The sequence below is a fragment of the Filobasidium floriforme genome, assembly GCF_021052385.1.
Source record: "Filobasidium floriforme strain CBS 6241 chromosome Unknown HD553scaffold_5, whole genome shotgun sequence".
Classification (NCBI taxonomy): Eukaryota; Fungi; Basidiomycota; class Tremellomycetes; order Filobasidiales; family Filobasidiaceae; genus Filobasidium; species Filobasidium floriforme.
In genome coordinates, this window is record NW_025763626.1 from 503074 (window position 1) to 520774 (window position 17701).

At 54.5% G+C, this 17701-nt stretch overlaps 6 protein-coding genes across 6 annotated transcripts; 3 read left to right on the top strand and 3 right to left on the bottom strand.

Annotated features, from left to right (window-relative positions):
* Positions 1-277: 277 nt before the first annotated feature.
* On the top strand, positions 278-3814 carry HD553DRAFT_322558 (uncharacterized protein; the record flags this gene model as incomplete). Its single annotated transcript, XM_046181296.1, has 3 exons — positions 278-294; positions 463-703; positions 923-3814. 3 exons carry the CDS (start codon positions 278-280, stop codon positions 3812-3814), a joined length of 3150 nt encoding a protein of 1049 aa, XP_046038448.1.
* A 447-nt stretch (positions 3815-4261) lies between these two features.
* HD553DRAFT_307205 (protein-tyrosine phosphatase-like protein) lies at positions 4262-6310 on the bottom strand. The gene is made up of 8 exons (XM_046179395.1): positions 5825-6310; positions 5609-5702; positions 5493-5521; positions 5338-5399; positions 5085-5203; positions 4971-4991; positions 4806-4897; positions 4262-4724 (listed from the first exon to the last, which is right to left on the bottom strand). The coding sequence occupies exons 1-8, from the start codon at positions 6130-6132 to the stop codon at positions 4613-4615; spliced, it is 837 nt and encodes a 278-aa protein (XP_046038449.1). The 5' UTR covers positions 6133-6310; the 3' UTR covers positions 4262-4612.
* Positions 6311-6502: 192 nt separating this feature from the next.
* Positions 6503-7918, top strand: HD553DRAFT_340157 (deoxyhypusine synthase; the record flags this gene model as incomplete). Its single annotated transcript, XM_046182509.1, has 5 exons — positions 6503-6736; positions 6818-7270; positions 7353-7562; positions 7638-7763; positions 7841-7918. 5 exons carry the CDS (start codon positions 6503-6505, stop codon positions 7916-7918), a joined length of 1101 nt encoding a protein of 366 aa, XP_046038450.1.
* A 900-nt stretch (positions 7919-8818) lies between these two features.
* On the bottom strand, positions 8819-9624 carry HD553DRAFT_340158 (40S ribosomal protein S6; the record flags this gene model as incomplete). The annotated part of the gene is made up of 3 exons (XM_046182510.1): positions 8819-8891; positions 8972-9428; positions 9528-9624. The coding sequence occupies 3 exons, from the start codon at positions 9622-9624 to the stop codon at positions 8819-8821; spliced, it is 627 nt and encodes a 208-aa protein (XP_046038451.1).
* Positions 9625-10462: 838 nt separating this feature from the next.
* On the top strand, positions 10463-12390 carry HD553DRAFT_307215 (ribosomal protein S13). Its single transcript, XM_046179396.1, has 5 exons — positions 10463-10671; positions 11559-11584; positions 11652-11852; positions 11928-12030; positions 12116-12390. The coding sequence occupies exons 1-5, from the start codon at positions 10664-10666 to the stop codon at positions 12231-12233; spliced, it is 456 nt and encodes a 151-aa protein (XP_046038452.1). The 5' UTR covers positions 10463-10663; the 3' UTR covers positions 12234-12390.
* Positions 12391-13832: 1442 nt separating this feature from the next.
* HD553DRAFT_281849 (putative aconitase) lies at positions 13833-17307 on the bottom strand. The gene is made up of 8 exons (XM_046178140.1): positions 16851-17307; positions 16591-16732; positions 16329-16496; positions 15984-16239; positions 15617-15900; positions 14472-15544; positions 14185-14399; positions 13833-14114 (listed from the first exon to the last, which is right to left on the bottom strand). Exons 1-8 carry the CDS (start codon positions 17030-17032, stop codon positions 14083-14085), a joined length of 2352 nt encoding a protein of 783 aa, XP_046038453.1. The 5' UTR covers positions 17033-17307; the 3' UTR covers positions 13833-14082.
* Between the last annotated feature and the right edge of the window lie 394 nt (positions 17308-17701).

Consider the following 17701-nt stretch of genomic DNA (forward strand, 5'->3'; position numbering starts at 1 on the left):
TGTCGTGGCTTTGTATGCGGGACCCTGACCTTTACGCCTTTTTCGCTTTTCGCGTGCCTACTGGCTCGGAGATTTGGCGTGTCTCGTGGGTGGTCGGCCCCGAGGCTGGGTTACGGATTTGAGGTTGGGGAGGCTGCATATCTCCAAATCCCGTCATGCATGGAGAGGCTGACCTACTATAGATGGCAGCAAACACCTAGCACAGACGTGCCAAAAAGCAGCCGCCAAAGTTGAGTCGCCGAAGATCGGCGACCGGGTTAAATATGACGTCGACAACATGTCTCGACAAGTTGGGTGAGCCAGATGATCAGAGCGTATGATGGAACGAGATGGCTGGTCTGATCATCGGTGCCCAGTCTCCTAGCATGTAACTTAACCCGAGGTAGAGGATTCATTTTAGACTTTGAACGCGCCATCTCTTCGACACGCGCGCGCTGGGCCCGAACCTTTCAGACACGACAGACAGAGCTTCTGGGCCGAGCTTTCGGGATCAGATGTGCCATCAGGCTCCTTCTTTTTCGAAACTTTGACGATTTCCATCGGGTTCAAACGAGGTCGTCTATACCTTATCCCAGCCATGCCATCTCGGCTCGATCGCCGTGAAAGTGTAGAGCGGATCGATGATCCATTCACCTTCAGCAGCGACTTATATATCGCGAGATGTTCCTGGCAGAAAATCTTCGAGACGACGGGTTCGATGATGGTCAGGTCGAATCTCATATCAGACAGGCTTCTGATAATACCACTGCGTCGTGGTCTTGTGGTACCCTGGTCGGTACAACACTCGACTTATCCGTCAAGCTCTCTGAAACTATATCGCGGGAACGGACGACCTAGCGCAGCGCTAAACTCCCGTAAGGATCGCTAGTCGTGTTTCGGCAGAGAGAGATCTGATCTCACCTCTCCCTAAAGTCTCAAGCAGATTACGACCATGATCATGTTCGCTTCTCAAGGTCTAGCTTCCGATGCTATGCAGTGGACGTCCTCTCCCATGTCAAACTACTCTGTTGAATCTCCAGGCGACCTCCGGCGGCTCTCAGGAGAAGGCGACGTTGAGGATCATTGCGAAACAGAGTACGAAGATATCGCAGCCGCCACGGCATGGAACTCGAGCTCAGCGAACGAAAAGAGCTCTTACTCAACTGCTGAGTTCGGTCCATATGACAGGTTTCTTCCCTGGACGGTGTCGGGATTGTCTGCGGATCGTAGACCCTCGATCATCTCGATTTCTCCTCGAGGCAGCCCGTCGAGATCGCTTACACCCAGACGAATGGTGCGACTGGATTCGCCTACCAACGCGACACGGAGAGGATCAGAATCTAGTTTGCTCGGATCCCAACTGAGCGCCTCTCTACCATCTCGGAGACGGTCGAGTAATCAGTCTCATCAGCTCCTGCAAGAGGTGTTACAACGTCGCGCGAGCGCAGTCAGCATGTCCAGCGCAGTCAGCGAAGCCTCCTCGAGGAACACGGAACGAGATTGGGAGCGCGATCAGATCGACAAGATCCGCAGTATGAATAGCCTTGGACGAAGGTTCTCGGAAGTGGTAGAAATCGTGCCTCGCTCTCCTGAATCCTCCTCGTCAGAGGAGGAGGAGGAGGACCGGGATTACACGCCGAGCATCTTGCCTGGTCGCCGGGGAGCTGCCAACACGTGGTCGCCGGATACCGAAGACATCCCCACTGACGATGAATCCGAGGTGCAATCCCTTCCACCCACGGCCACCCCCGATACTTCTATGCGGCAACCCATGGCGTTTTCCAACTTTCCCCTAGCGAGTGTGGCTACCGCGATAGATTACCGCTCCGATGCCAATCGATACCCGCGCCTGGACGTGTTCGCTTCCAGGACAACAAACCAGCTAGAGACTCCTTCTCCGGAGATGGCCCCAGCAGAGTTTCTCCGGAGGCTGAGGGAACCCATCACGCTGCGTGGTTGGACGCCGCATGCTCGGCCTGTAGTCAGCGGACACGAGGGGTCAGAATCAACGCCGCTGCGTGTCGCATCGGTCGCTGATAACATCTCCAGTCAGTTATTCCGAGCTAGCCGTGCCAAAACGTTGCCCGATCTCCAAGTTCAAGAGGATCGCAATGATTCGGCTTGGGTCCACTCGACGCTCGATGCTCTTGCTACACCGACGTTAGGCGCCACCCAGAATGTGCCGGACGGCATGGACGAAGCCCCGGAGCTGCCGACCAAGAGAGGCTCTTTCGCAGATGGGGTAGAAGAGTTCGGCTTTCTAGCTTCAGAGATCTCAGTAGGCACGCCTAAGCAGAGCCAAGTCTCGCCCCTCCTTACCCCAAGGCCCGCTGGAAGGACTATCACTTTGCCACCCATTTCCCTCTTTGATACCCCTCTGATGCCGACTCCGTCTATCAAGTTTGATGGTATGGCCGCTTTCCTGGGCAAGCCGGACGCTACGGCAAGCGCACCAGTCTCACCTCAGCGACAGGAGCTAGAAGAGAGTACCCCAACCATGTCGACCACGCCCAATGCGCTGGGTTTCCCCGCACCTACAGGCACTCGTAGGGCGCGACCCACTTCGCTGCAGGTCATGCCTGCACGAAACGACCACTTGAGCGAGATCCGAAGCAGGCCGAGATCCGGCGGTCTCGCCATTTCAAATGCAGACCTTCCAGGGGCCTTGAACCCGGTTTGGGCAAACGAGTGGTCCGGCGGGTCTCGCTTCCCCAGCATGATGTCGGTGAAAAGACCTACAATGGGGAACCGGTCCGTCACCTCGCCAGCTGTGGTCACAGCGGGATCTCCTCGAGAGAACCGAATCTCGCGCAAGCCGGTTCCATCTTATTCACCTCTGACGGAATGCGACGAGTCCCATATGGGGTCGCCTCTCCTCTTATCTGATGGCACTTCGCTTCACAACGCGCACGCCAAGACCGGATCGTCTTCTGGCGGTGCAGGTGTCGACTCTCCAATCACCAGGGAAGAGAGAGCGAAATTCGATCGACGAGAACAAAGGCGCGTCGAGAGGAAACAATGCCGGCGGTGCCAGGAAAAGCGGGCGCTTCGCCTGCTGACCGAATCGATCATGATGGGAATCGAATCAACGGGGTCACCCAGACAAGCTGCTCATACACATGAACATCGGCACCATCGGAGACAGCAGCATTCGCAAGACCGCGATACCCCGAGGCAGACCTCAGACCTGTTGTCGCCCGCCGTAGCACCTACTGAACCACTCCGCAGCCCTCCAACTGTTCACCGGACTGCGCTCCCTCAAAGGCGAAGTTTGCCTCCTGCCCCTACTCAATTCAGACCGACAGTTACGGCACGACCAGGCATGGCTCCCCGCTCCTATTCCGAAATGCAAAGCGGGCCGTATCCTTCACAGCCTCGAGTCACATACGGCCCCACGGTCATCGATACCGACCGTGTTCCTCATCACCATACGAACCCGGGTCCTGCCATTTCCGGACCTATACTCATCTCTAGCACGTCGCAAAACTCTGACGTACGGAAGTCATTGGCGGCTGAGGTGTCACCTCCATCCCGGACGAGCGGGGCGCGCCCTGTATTGCGAAGATCCGTTTCGACATCGGATTCCCGTCGACAAAGCAAACGAGGTACTTTTGCCAGGCTCTTGCACGCCTTCGATCCTCACCATCACGAGGAGAAGCACAGCCTAAGGGCCTCGAAAAGCTTCTCGAACGAGCCCAAGTCCGAGCGCATTTCGACAGATGGATCCAATCTGGAATTGACGAGAGCGCTACGAGAGAGGGCAACTGCGGGGCTCTTTCAGCACCACGATGAAGCTGCCAAGAAGTACTTTAGGAGGTCGGGGGGATATCAATAACAGATATACACTCACTATAATGCATTGTAAACGGTAGCTGGCTTCTACGTACTATATGGTTTTCGATCTGACGGTGCCGCGATCGATTCGGGCTTACTATCTATTTATGCATTTATTTCGAGGATTGAAAATCTGAGGGCTTAGCCAACCTCGAAAGGTCGGCGCATTAGTCTGTGGTTACGCATGATAATCTCCTAGTCGTCATCCTGCCACCGGAAATTGCTGCATCGCAGTGCTCCCAAGCTGTATTGGCGATTATAGCCTCGCCCTTCACGATGAAAGTACGTACGAGCGTCCAGAACATCAACTCTAACCTCAGGTCAGCTTGATCCGATCACTATCTGCCCGAACGGACTATAACAGACGTTATCTCATCTTGACTTCAAGATCGTTCTGCCCTCAAAACACTACAGGCTAGAAATGCGATGCTGTAAACGGGGCGAACTGTCCAACTCTCCATGATGTATAGTGGTTTATCAATGCCGTCCACTCAGTGCTATATATGCTGTACATTTGATTGGCGATACAGACTCTCGATACGATCTTTTCGTCGAGCTATCAATACGTAAGGGAAATGAAACCCCGAACACAACACAATTAAACACATAAAAACCCAGTCGTCAATTCGTCGTAACCGTCACCATCTTTTGTCGTCGTTTCAAGAAGCTGTCAGCAGCAAATGCACTGTCCCAGCTCTCTCCGAGAAACCGGTCATCTTCGTCACCTTCCAGCTCAGCCCCATCTGGTACTGCCTGGTCTGATCGAGGGCAGCCCCGCAGCAAGTGCCTAAGCCAACATCTACCCATAAGGCCGGTAGTCGCCCATCTCCTTGCCATCCTTGATCCAAGTGCTGTTGGCCGGCATCTTCCTGATCGTCCTGCCTTCGTTCGTCACGGTCTCTTCGTCTTGCCTGCGCACGCATACGTGGAGCCTCGGTCATCACACAAGGTTTTGAGAGAGAATGTTAGGAAAGACATGAGCTAGGACATACTCCATATCGTCAACCCTTCGTTTCGGTCCCTGTTGCGCGCTGGACTCGGAGGCGGAAACGGCAAGCTTGGCTTGGTAGATGGCTTGCCACTCCTGCGATGCGACAAAGGGTTATCGTCAATTGCGATACACCGGGAGCCGATCCGCATGCTCCTGACATGCTTACCCTGAGTTGTTTCCCAAAATTCTACCATGACCAAAACGATGAAGGCCCCCGATCAGCTTCCATGCTCTTGCAGGCATCTTTCGAATAGGGCGGATAAGGAGGTCAATTGCTCACGGGCTTGACAGAGAGACAGTACCGATGCGCCTGGACGTGCGCGATTGCTTCTTCGGTCGTCTTCCTGTACGCGGCCATGATGTAGGCGATGACGATGGTAGGGGAAAGGGTGATACCGGCTACAGCGAAGGAGAGAATGATTGTATCATATTTCAGCTCGCAAATCCATGCACGCTGCTTGTCAAAACAGAGGCAGACGACGAGAACGATCAAGGGGAAAGGTGCACAAGGAGGCAGGAGACGGTCGACTGACTGTGACAGTAAACCAGGACGGTACCATTTTTCTGGATGGCCTGTTGGATGAACTCGATGGCACTACGCAGATTGCGATTCCCACATCGTTATGCTCCACATCAGCCTGACTCCATAGTCCTTTGCTCAGAAGACCTGAAAAGAATTCGAGCTTACGGGTTGAAGTGAGCGATGATCCGTTGATTCTGCTCACAAGACGGCGGAGAAAGAGATATCGACTATTAGCTGCGTACCCCTTTTGTGCGATTGACATAAGTAAGAGACAGACTCACCTGATCATCGTGCATCTCGATGATATGATAGCAGAACTGAGTCGGGTGCATCGGTCTGACGTAGGAAGCTTCCCTCGGATCCCTCAAAATCAAGCTGTCAATCACCATCGGAGACCAAGAAATGAGTCAGCTCTCAGCTACCAGGATTGCACCATACTCTCCGGCTACCATCCAGCATCCGACTGTCCGGTACGATACCCCTGCCTTCAGACTCACATGTGCGAAACTCTCTTCAACTTGAGCTCCGAGATCTCCCTAGCGGCGCTGGACGACCCGAGCCACAAGTACGGCGCTACGTTCTGCATGCCATGTCTCATATCGTACGTCCATTCGGTCTTTGGCTTCGGAAGTTCTAGATCGGCGTCTGGGCTGGATTTGAGTCGGTAGGGGGGAAAGGGGACGTGAGGTTTCTCCGCGGAACAGGAGGAAGAAGGGTCGGCGTTGTGGTTGTGGTTTTGGTTGTCGAGAGCAGGGAATCCGTTGAACGGCACCGGAGGAGCGGGGATGTCCACGTCCATCGTCATCAAATACGAGATGTTCGTGGTGGGGGGTTGAGAAACGTTTGTGACCGTTCTGTTATCGTCGTATGTCGTAGACGGGTCGTAGTAGTGGGGGTAGCTGGTAGCTAGGAGAACTAGTAGTCGGTTGTGTTTATCTTGTCGCGCAAAGGAGAATGTGGAATACTGTATGTTGAATCATCAATCTCTCTCGGTTCCGACCGAAAGATGACGGCATCGGGCGAGGGATCACGTGACACACATACACACACATCTCTTTGATCGCCGATCACGCACAACCTACTCAACCTTGCTGAATTGTCGAGCGATGCCCCCCGAAATGATGATGACCTCTGGCGAAGATCAGACTTTATCGAGCTATCGACATCAACCCATCATGTCCATCCCCACACAGCCCACCAACGCTCAAGCCTCGAGCTCATCCCAATCTCAAGATGCAGCCCACGCCTCGGTGCTCATGCCCTCGGAATCCATCCCGGACGACGCGACCCATATCCGAGGACCCAACTTTGACAACGCCGTCAACCTGCAAGAGTTGCTAGAGAGCTACGAAAAGATCGGATTCCAGGCTACGGGGATGGCCAAGGCGATCAAGATCGTCGAACAGATGGTGAGTCGTGCGCATGGCGTCTCGACTCGAGCAAACTATCAGACTATCAAGCTGAACACCCCATCGTCTCTACGCCCGCAGCGACTCGCCCGTTCAAACCCAGACGAACCCCTCCGTCTCTTCCTCGGCTACACCTCCAACCTGATCTCGTCCGGATTACGGGAGATCATCTGTTTCCTCGCCCGTCACAAGCTCGTAGACTGTATCGTCACCACAGCGGGCGGGATCGAAGAGGATTTCATCAAATGCCTAGGGAGTACCGTCCTGGGCGATTTCGCCATGGAAGGCGCTGGACTCAGGAAAAGGGGATTGAATAGGATCGGGAACCTGCTCGTACCGAATTCCAATTACTGTGCCTTCGAGGATTGGGTCATCCCGATCTTGGACAAGATGGTGGAGGAGCAGTCTCGAGCCGACCCGGAGCAGGACGAGGACGAGGAGGAGAAGAAGATGGTCTGGACGCCAAGCTCGGTGATAAGACGGTTAGGGAAAGAGATTGACAACGAGGAGAGCGTGTATTATTGGTGTTACAAGGTCAGTCTCTTGCCGCTCCTCGCCCTCTCGATCCATTCTGTCGCTTTGACTGACACCAAATACCTTGCGTGACCCTCATCAGAACGACATCCCCGTCTTCTGCCCCGCCCTGACAGACGGCTCGCTGGGCGACATGATCTACTTTCACACCTACAAGAACCCGGGCCTGATCATCGACATCGTAGGCGATATCCGACGGTTGAACGACATGAGCGTACGGGCGAAAAAGGCGGGCATGATCGTACTCGGGGGAGGGGTCTGTAAGCATCAGATCGCGAATGCCATGTTGTTCGTGAGTACTCGCGGACACGTCCCTCCGCCTGAGCTGTGGATACTGATGAGACTATCACACGTTGGACGTGACCAGCGCAACGGAGCCGACTATGCCGTCTATATCAACACGGGTCAGGAATTCGACGGATCGGATTCAGGGGCGAGACCGGACGAGGCGGTCTCGTGGGGCAAGATCCGGGCGGGTGCAGAGTCCGTCAAGGTGAGTCCGTCCTGTGTCAGAGAAATCATCTCTTGATAACACGACTGACCTCTTTGTTCTGGTGGAACATTATACAGGTCTATGCGGATGCGACGTTGGTTTTCCCGTTGGTGGTAGCAGCAACATTCGGAAAGGCGCACTGGGCGAAAGTATAGATGGTTGCGCCGATGTCATGCGTCGTCGGGAGCCTGTAACGAAGAGTGACGATGCAATGGTCACGACCCCTTCATGGATTCGAGATCATAAGACGAGCCCATCGAGATCGTCCTTGTCTCCCTTGCAGAAAGAGATGCAATGAAGCCATCTAAAATCCCGTACAGCATCGAAGGTAGTGCGAATATCGATGTTCTCCCTTTGATCGATGTGGGGTCTCGACCTTGGCACAATTATAGCAGGTGTCGACATGCGAGACGAACCCGTGACTTGCTCGACAAGCCCATTCGCGTTCCTATCCCTGCTTCTCCACTTGCCATGATGACATACTGTCGAAGCATAATTCGGGCCAGGAGCAGAGAAGCCGTGCAAAGTGATCCGGGTATAGCCTCGAGCATTGTTAGTGAATAGAAGCGATTATTCTAGGCTGCCTCGATCAGTTAGTTTAGGCCGTGAGCGAGAGAGTCGCCGAGATGTCCACTCATGAGTCCAACATGTCATGAAACGCAGCAACTCGTCCCAACCTCAAGTGAGCACCAGGCACATAGAGGTTGCCAACGAAATTCCGATCAGTTGTAATTGACTGGTCCCTTGAGGGAACTCTGCACCGAGATTCAAACCTCGATCGCAAGCATGTCTACTTTGGAAGTCCCCATCCAAATTCCATAATCTCCCATCATGCACAATACATCGTCTGGTATAGCACTGCGACGGGCAAAGACTACATCATCCGAACAGAGGGATGAAGGGGGCGTAAACGAGAAGGAAACCAGAGCTTTTTTGTGTTATTCCAAGCGGGGAATAAGCGTCTAGTGCCTATTGCGGAGGCAGGCGATAATCGCAACAGTGGTCAGCAAGACGGGCTAGAAACGAGACCAGTGCTTTCAAGTGCGAGCCGAGACTCACTTCTTGTGGGCGGCCTTGACGGCAGCGTTGTGCTCCTTCTTCTCGGCGGCACGCTTGTGAACCAAAGCGCTGAGAGTGGGGTCAGAGATAACGGCCGGTCAGTCTCGACGGTTCGACAACGACTTCGCTGCGAGCGGTCGTCTACTCACTGGTACTCCGAGATAGTCTCCTTCTGAGCCAAGGTCCTCCTCTTCTGCAAGCTCCTCAAGTGCCTCCTCCTCTGCAACCTCATGGGGGTGACGAGCCTCTGGATCTTGGGAGCCTTGGTGTAAGGCTTGGCACCCTCGGCCTTGCCGGTAACCTCACGCCTGATGACGAACTTCCTGACGTCGTCGTCCTTGCTCAAGTTGAAGAACCTCCTGATCTTGGTGGCCCTCTTGGGTCCGAGACGCTTGGGCAAAACGGTGTCGGTCAAACCGGGGATCTCGTTGTCTCCCTGCTTGACGATGACGACGGAGAGGACGGCAATGTCGGAGTTGACGATGCAACCTCGGACCGACTTCCTCTTTCGCTCGCCGTCTCGTCGGGCTCGGTAACACGAGTGACCGTCGGCAAGGAGGAGTCGGACTCGGTGGGGGAGGAGGACTCCCTGCTTCATGGGGAAACCTGGAGATGAACGGAAGCGACCATAAGCGCGCATCGTCACGTTTAGCTTTCCGGACAGACCAGGTCGCCAATCTTGTCGAGCCGATATTCGCGACTCACCCTGCTTGTCGTTTCCTCCAGTGATCCTGAAGACGTATCCCTTCCACTCGTCACCGAGAGAGTCGGCCGGGACTTCCTGGGCCATCCTCTTCTCCATGAAGACTCGGCTGCGAGAGCGCGAAAACGCAGAAGTGGAAAAGGGGAAAAAAACAGTCAGTTTAGAGCATCTTCTTGATGATGCGTGGTTGAGCGAGCGGGACCAGAGGTCGGACGAGGAGTCGTTGTTGCTGCTGCTGCGGCTGCGGTCTCCATCACTTCTCGACGTCGTTCGTCTTGTCTTCTTTTTCCTGTAGGCTCTTCTCCCGAAAACCGCAGCAACGATCCGCTCCTCGTCCATCCTCATCTTTCCCCTGTCCCGCTCGCCTCATCCCGTCCGTTCTGCTGATGCGACACTCACGACCTCCTGTCATCCTCGAGGTCGATGAGCTTTTGAGCGCCAGTGGCGGGGTTGGCGATGTTGAGCTTCACTACGAGTCGACAATCACAAGAGTTCGGTCAGTTTGTCTGCTCCTTCTCTTGTCACAGCACCGAGAGTCGTGGGCCAGAGGTGCAGGGTAGGGACGTATAGACTCACTGCTGGGCGGTCTTGCTAAAGGATATCCGAGGAGCGAGGACCAAGGTGGGTAGAGTTGGTCGTGAGTTGTTGAATAGGTCGATCGATTGTCATCACACCGCAAGGACCCCTCGCTCGCTCGCCGAGGACGCCTGGGCAGAGGTCCGTTGCAGCGACCACCACCCACTCCCGCACGCGTCCGATCCCTCCAAGCCAGCCAGAGTCCCCATCCATGACCAGCTCACGCGCGCACGACGAAGTAAAGGGAAAGAAGCGCAGAAGGTTGTCAAGCGCACAAGCTACGCGCGCGAAAGGTGATTGCGCTTCGATTTGGGTCGAGGCACTTTCAACGATCTCGTCGACTTTGTCCCTTACGCGAGGTAGAACATCGGTTTCGCGCGCGGTCGACCGAGAGTCTCGGCTCAGATCACTAGCAGCCCTTTCCTCGCTCGAGATCGACCTCCAGTTGACGAGATCAGATCGGATCGACGTTCGGACTTCCTCCTTCCACCCTCCAAGGACTACTCCAGCACTTCACCCCCGGCCACCCTCAACCAAAAGATCAAGAAGAAATCTATTCAAGATGGGTCGGTAGGTATCTTGGTGCTCAAGCCGCTCGCGAGGGCCAGAGGAAAGGGGTCTTGTTAGTGTTTGCGGGCGGGAGACAGACGATCAAGGTGGCTAGGTCGGGAGGAGAGGGAATTGGGATCGGTGAGAGATCGAAAGACGTGGAGAGGTCGAGGCTGTTCGTTCTACGTCCTTAATGGACCACGCATTCATACAACTCCCCCCAAGTGGAAGCTGGCATGCGTCTTCGCTCTCGATCATTCCGGGCCAGGAATCGATGGCCGTCAGGGATACATCAAGCGAGCGGAGGAGAAGGAGGAAGAGGACAATGCCGATCGCAAGGTGCATAACTATTAGACCGGAAAATCGCGGGACAGCCATCGAGATAGTTACCGCGACATGGTCAATTTTTCAAGTCATCAAATCCATTGCGTATCAAGAGGAACCTCGAGTCGAGGAGGCACCAGTCATGACGCCAGCTCTCGACTGGGTTCGATTCACCGCCATTCGACGATCAGACACGAAACTCTGGACGCCTTGGCTTTTCCACGACACTCCGCTCGCTTCTTGACCGCCTCCTGAAGACCAATGAATAGAAGACGAACCCTCGAACACCGTGCTTGACAGCCATCAAGGTTGTGCAGAACACGAATCGAACGAACGAACGAACAGCCTCTTCCGTCTTTCCTCTCTCGATCCCTTGACCCTTTCCTACCTCGCCTGTCCTACGCACTCCTGTCTCCTTCCCCCTACCAAACAAAACAAAACCCCTTTTCTTCCCTCGCGAAGCAAACAGGTGGTGGACGAGACGTACGGTCCGGTTGGCTGATCACCATCCTTGGGCTGGCGTTTGCGTTGTTTTTCCCTTGCATTCTTGTTGGATATCGCATGCACCCTTTATGATTGATCAGAATGCACGCTCCCGGAAAGGGTATCTGTAAGTAGCCCTCGTTCTGGAATTCGGTAGGTAGCATCCTCACAGTACTGATACACTCTTCTGGCAGCCTCGTCGGCTCTCCCTTACCGACGATCCCAGCCTTCGTGGTCCAAGGCCACCCCCGAGGAGGTCTCTGACCAGATCTTCAAGCTCGCCCGACGAGGTCTCGGTCCTTCCCAGATCGGAGTCATCCTCAGGGACTCGCACGGAATCCCCCAGGTCAGGTTCATCACCGGAAACAAGATCTTGAGGATCTTGAAGTCCAACGGTGGGTACACTCCTTCACTCGTTGCGTGATAGACGGTCCAAGAGTCTCACCGCACGTGTCGTTTGGGTTCACCAGGTTTGGCTCCTACTATCCCCGAGGACCTTTACCACCTCATCAAGAAGGCCGTCTCGGTCAGGAAGCACTTGGAGAGGAACAGGACCGACAGGGACTCCAAGTTGTACGTCCGATGACACCTCCTTTCTCACCTCACCCTGTGCTACCTCACTAACCGCATCCTCACATTTTCATTCTTGCATTGACAGCCGTCTCATTCTGATCGAGTCCAGGATCCACCGTCTCGCCCGATACTACATCAAGAAGCAGCAGTTGCCCCCTACCTTCAAGTACGAGGCCGCCACTGCTTCCACCTTGGTCGCCTAAGCGTAGAGTCGTGCTTTTCGACATCTCGCCTACGGTTGATAGAGGGACGCCCTGGTCGAGGTGCAGATGGAACGTTGTACCTGGTCTAGTCGTGTCGCTTTGTTCTTTTTTGATGGGGATGTAATGACATATGGTGATGCGTTCTTCTCCTCCGTGGCGGAATCGTTGCGTGCGTCCATTCAAAAGGGGAACAACAAAAGGGGAACAAAAATGAAGGCGACGATGGTACTCCGAACGACAGCGCAAGCCGATCGATTCGCTCAATAGCGGCGTTCTTTACCATATTGTTATCGTTACACTGCTCACAGCTGCATTACAAATTCGATCTGCTTTGCGCCATGACCAAATTTGTCGCGCGCTGCGATTAATGTCATGCAGGGAGTCTCGATAAAGGAGCATGTGACTACGGATGCTGCGAAATCAGATGTGACCCTAATTCAGAGCTCACGGTTGATTCGCTCCGTAAAATCCATACGCCGTCCTACAACTCACCTCGTATAGAACGACGACCATGCTGGGTCTCGAGGTCTCCTAGTTGCAGATTCTCAACGATCATGCCGTACTTGTATTCGGTTTCATGTGCAGATTGATACGAGAAGCCCATCGACGGACCTCGAGCCTGCTGGAAGAAGTTAGATTCCGCCCCGCCACACGCTAGTTGGAGGCTCATTGTCAGCTCATTGATCAAGACCGGCAAGGGTGATCAAGGTTACAACACCTACATGCTTATATCCGAGGGAGAAAGTTTATGAATTTGATGACAGGGAAGTGATTTATATCGAACCAAGTAGAGATTTCACGGAAGTTCGAGCATAAGTAGGCCTTCAACCGGAAAAAGACCCCAAGGCTCAATGAAGGAACCATAGTCGAAACAAAGCCTCGAACTTAGGGGACTCTATGACCCTGTTACATCCCTCACCAACAACAAAGAGAAGGGTAAGGTTAGGTGATATGATACCTCACAGAACTGATGATTGTCTCCGAGTCCTTGTGATTGTACCGAATCGTATAAGCAGTAATGACGTGGAATATAGTGTGCGACCGTATGGAGCCGAGATGCGGCGATCCGGCATGATATGGTCTGAGATGTTATACGTTGCTGCGATACAATATGCGAAGGGGGTTGATCCGAAGAGAGCGGAGGTGGCCAGATGATGTCATGCGACCAGCAACTAGCGAGGGTCGGCGATTGACGAACGACAACATGATTGTATATTGCACATGAGTGGGTAGAGGATCGGTTTCAACTGAGGCCGGCAATTTTACCGAGGTTTTGTGTTTTCGTGTGAGGAGACCAGTAACAGGAAACGAGGCCAGGCGAGTAAGTGCTCTTGAAAAGTACAATTTGGATGCACGGAGAGGAGAGAGAGCTTGAGTGAGATCTCACACAGATATGCTTTAAGGCACATCTAGATACCGGTTGAAGGAGGGCGTGAAGTTTGTATTCACTTGCTACTGCTGCAGCACGATATGCTTTATCTGCCAGTTTCATCGTTCAGGCAGAGCAGGGTCACGCTCGTCCATGACCAGCCGGGTTTAAGCCAAATCGTCCGCGCGTTTCATGTTCGTACTCTGAAGCTGTCGGATCCAAATCGGTCGTCGACGACAAACCGCATCCATATCTTGCAAAACTGGTCCGGCCTGCTGATCATGCAGGATCTCTAGCTCCCAATCTGTGGACGACCACGACCCCAAAACTTGTTTGTCCGTGATAATACATAGGTATACTGGAAAGCATTCTCCCAGCTCCTAACCGAGAAATATATGAGGATTACATCGTGAAATCAAAAGCGAAAAGTCGTCAAGTCGAATTGTTGTCAAAGGCTCGATTTTATTTTATGGAACAAGCCTAGTTGGCAGCCTTGGCCATCAAGTTGAGGGCTGTGAAAAATGGCAAAGGCGAAGGTCAGCACTGGCACTAGCATCGAAAATGCGTCATCAAACAACTCACCTGATCCAGCTCGGAACCAACCGATCTGTCCCTCGTTGAAGGTGTGGGTGACGGGGATGGTGTCCTTGGATCCGTCCTTGTGGGTGACCTCGAGGCTCAAGTCCTTGCCGGGAGCAAACTCCTTCAATCCGAGGATCGAGATCTTGTCGGTACCCTTGATCTTGTCGTAGTCGGCCTCGTTCTTGAACCACAAGGGGAGCATACCCTGCTTCTTCCTGAAAAGGGTGCGGAAAGTCGGACTTCAGTGTCAAATCCTGCGCACCAAAGCTGGGGAACGGGAAACTCACAAGTTGGTCTCGTGGATTCGAGCAAACGACTTGACGATGACGGCGGCTCCTCCGAGGAATCGGGGCTCGAGGGCGGCGTGCTCTCGAGAAGAACCCTCACCGTAGTTGTGGTCACCGACGATGACCCAAGGCTGACCGGCCTCACGGTAAGCGGCTCCGACCTCGGGAACGGCACCGTACTCTCCAGTGGTCTGGTTGATGACCTTGTTGACGTGGCCCTCGTCGGACAAACCACCGATCAACATGTTCTGGGAGATGTTCTCCAAGTGTCCTCGGAATCGCAACCAAGGTCCACCGGCCGAGATGTGGTCGGTAGTACACTTGCCGACGACCTTGATGAGGACGGGAGCGTCGACGATGTCCTTTCCGTTCCAAGCCTGGAAGGGCTTCAAGAGCTGGAGACGGTCCGACTTGGGGTCGACGGCGACCTGGACGGACGACCTGTCCTCGGGAGGAGCCTGGTAAGTGTTCTCACCGGCATCGTAACCCTTGGCGGGGAGCTCGAAACCGGCGGGGTCGGAGAACTTGAACTCCTTGCCGTCGGCACCCTTGAGCGAGTCGGTCAAGGGGTTGAAGGTCAACGAACCGGCAAACGACATGGCAGTGACGAGGTCGGGCGAGGCGACAAAGGCGTGGGTGGCCGGGTTGGCGTCGTTACGTCCGGTAAAGTTTCGGTTGTACGAGGTGATGATCGAGTTCTTGTCACCTTTCTTGATGTCCTGCCTGTCCCACTGTCCGATACAGGGTCCACAGGCGTTGGCGAGGACGACTCCGCCGACGTCTTCGAAGGTCTTGACGAATCCGTCACGGGCAATGGTGGCCCTGACCTGCTCGGAACCGGGGGTGATGGTGAACTTGGCCTTGGTGCTCAAACCGTGGGCCTGGGCCTCGGCAGCGATGGCAGCCGATCGGGACATGTCCTCGTAAGACGAGTTGGTGCAGGATCCGATAAGACCGACCTTGAGCTCGGCGGGCCAGTCGTTGTCCTTGACGGCCTGGGCGAACTTGGAGATGGGGGTGGCGAGATCCGGGGTGAAGGGACCGTTGATGTGGGGCTCGAGCTCGGAGAGGTTCTATTACCGATATAGGTGGAATTAATTCCAATGTTCCATCGGTCTTCTCAATTCATACTCGCGGCTACTCACGACGTTGATGACCTGGTCGTATTCGGCACCCTTGTCGGCCTGCAAGTTGTGCTTGAACTCGTTGGCGTACTTGGCGACGTGAGATCGGTTGGTAGCGTCGAGGTAGGCGCCCATTCGGTGGTTGTAAGGGAAGACCGAGGTGGTAGCTCCGATCTCGGCACCCATGTTACAGATGGTGGCCATACCGGTACACGAGAGCGACTCGACACCGGGTCCGTAGTATTCGATGATGGCACCGGTACCTCCCTTGACGGTCAGGGTTCCGGCGACGTTGAGGATGACGTCTGTGAGGGAGCGGGTCGAGAGATGTTTGTCAGTCTCACTCGTTCAGATTCAAAAGAGACGCCCTGAAAGGCTCTCGACTTACCCTTGGGGGTCGTCCATCCGCCCATCTTTCCATCGAGGTGCACTCCGATGACCTTGGGGCACTTCAACTCCCAAGGCAGACCGGCCATGACGTCGACGGCATCGGCACCACCGACACCACAGGCGACCATGCCTAAACCTCCCGCGTTCGGGGTGTGCGAGTCGGTACCAATCATCATGAGACCGGGGACGGCGTAGTTTTCGAGGATGATCTGGTGGATAATTCCCGAACCTGGCTTCCAGAAACCGATTCCGTACTATAGTTCGTGTAGGGGCAAAAGCAAGTCGATCCTGCAATCAGCCACGAGCCTCTCGATACCAACGAGAGTAGCACCTGGCCGCTCACCTTGGCACAGGAAGTGGCCAAAAAGTCGTAGACCTCCTTGTTGATGTCGATAGCCCGCTTCAAATCGGGAACACCTCCGACCTGAGCCTGGATCAAGTGATCACAGTGCACGGTGGTCGGGACGGCGGTGGTAGGGAGTCCAGCGGACATGAATTGCAACAGGGCCATCTGCGAGCACAACGTAGATGACGTTTCATGTCAGCGAGCGGACTTTTTGGGTTTTACCCCTATTCCCCTTGTCGAGAAGCAAGGGGAGACTGACCTGGGCGGTAGCATCCTGACAGGCGACTCGGTCAGGCCTCAACTTGAGGTAAGACTGTCCTCGGGCGATCTCGGCGTTGTGAGCGTCGTCCAAGTGACCATAGACGATCTTTTCGGCGAGGGTCATCGGGGCGTTGTTCAATCTGCTCGCGAGAGAATAGGGGACAAAGGGGGGGAAGAAGAGACACAAATAGAGAGAGATGGAATCAGCTCACGGTCTTCCTGGACAGATCAACGACGGAACACTATTCTCGGACTCACCGCTGTCGGACGATCTTGAGGTTGTCCTCGATCCGCTTGTAGTTGATGTAGTGTCCCTTTCCGGTCTCGAGGGGCGCCATCTCGACCTTTTGGTCGGCGATCGAGGCCATCGACCTCGAGGCGTTCATTCGGAGGGCCGAGGTGGCCAACCGGGAGGCGTTACCGAAACGAGAGGTCAACATGGTGAGGATGAAGAGTGCTCTAGTGTTTGGTAGTGGTGAGTGGGAGGAGGGGGGAAGAGAGGCAAGTCACGTAGGTGGTGTTGGGTGAGGTATGTAGTGTGTGTGTTCTGACGTGAGGTGACTTGTCGAACGACCTTGCGATAGACACGAGACGATGCGAGGCAAAGCACGAGGAGGTGTTGTGTGTAGCAAGACAAAGGTCGTATATATCAACAGGTGGTGGTGAGTGAGTGTGTGTGAGTGAGTGAAAAGAGGACGAAGGTTGTTTGGTCGAGCTTGGACCGAACACGAGCGACCCACTCCCAACGCGCACCCAACGAGCAACGAGTCGATTACCATCCATCTCATTGGTTCACAACCGTCGGATTTGTTCGGACGAAGCGTATCAGGACATGTCACGTGATCATGATCATCCATCCACCGGTTATACGGCGCGCGCGCGTCGGACGCTTCGGAACTGGGCGGCCGGCGACTTTCCGGGATCAGCGTCGGGGCTTCTTCTGCTGCTGCTGATCGTGTTTCAGAGAGCCAGATGGAGGACGACTCCAACCCCGGCAATCAAAACCCACGGGAAAAAAGCAGATAATCGTGATCCACGAGATACGCTTCTACCTGTTAGACACATGCTTCGATCAGACTTGCAAAAAAAAAACGCTAAAATCGTTAGAG

Excerpts from the sequence above, each read along its gene's own strand:
- HD553DRAFT_307205 (XM_046179395.1), bottom strand. The coding sequence starts at position 6,132 with ATGACGATGGACGTGGACATCCCCGCTCCTCCGGTGCCGTTCAACGGA. Across the intron at positions 4,992-5,084 it reads ACTGTCTCTCTGTCAAGCCC|AATTTTGGGAAACAACTCAG; the intron begins GTGAGCAATTGA and ends TGGTCATGGTAG. Across the intron at positions 4,725-4,805 it reads CGAAGGGTTGACGATATGGA|GCAAGACGAAGAGACCGTGA; the intron begins GTATGTCCTAGC and ends ATGCGTGCGCAG.
- HD553DRAFT_307215 (XM_046179396.1), top strand. Across the intron at positions 11,853-11,927 it reads GAGGATCTTGAAGTCCAACG|GTTTGGCTCCTACTATCCCC; the intron begins GTGGGTACACTC and ends TGGGTTCACCAG. Across the intron at positions 12,031-12,115 it reads ACCGACAGGGACTCCAAGTT|CCGTCTCATTCTGATCGAGT; the intron begins GTACGTCCGATG and ends TTGCATTGACAG.
- HD553DRAFT_281849 (XM_046178140.1), bottom strand. The coding sequence starts at position 17,032 with ATGTTGACCTCTCGTTTCGGTAACGCCTCCCGGTTGGCCACCTCGGCC. Across the intron at positions 16,497-16,590 it reads GTCAGGATGCTACCGCCCAG|ATGGCCCTGTTGCAATTCAT; the intron begins GTCAGTCTCCCC and ends TTGTGCTCGCAG. Across the intron at positions 15,901-15,983 it reads CGGATGGACGACCCCCAAGG|ACGTCATCCTCAACGTCGCC; the intron begins GTAAGTCGAGAG and ends GCTCCCTCACAG.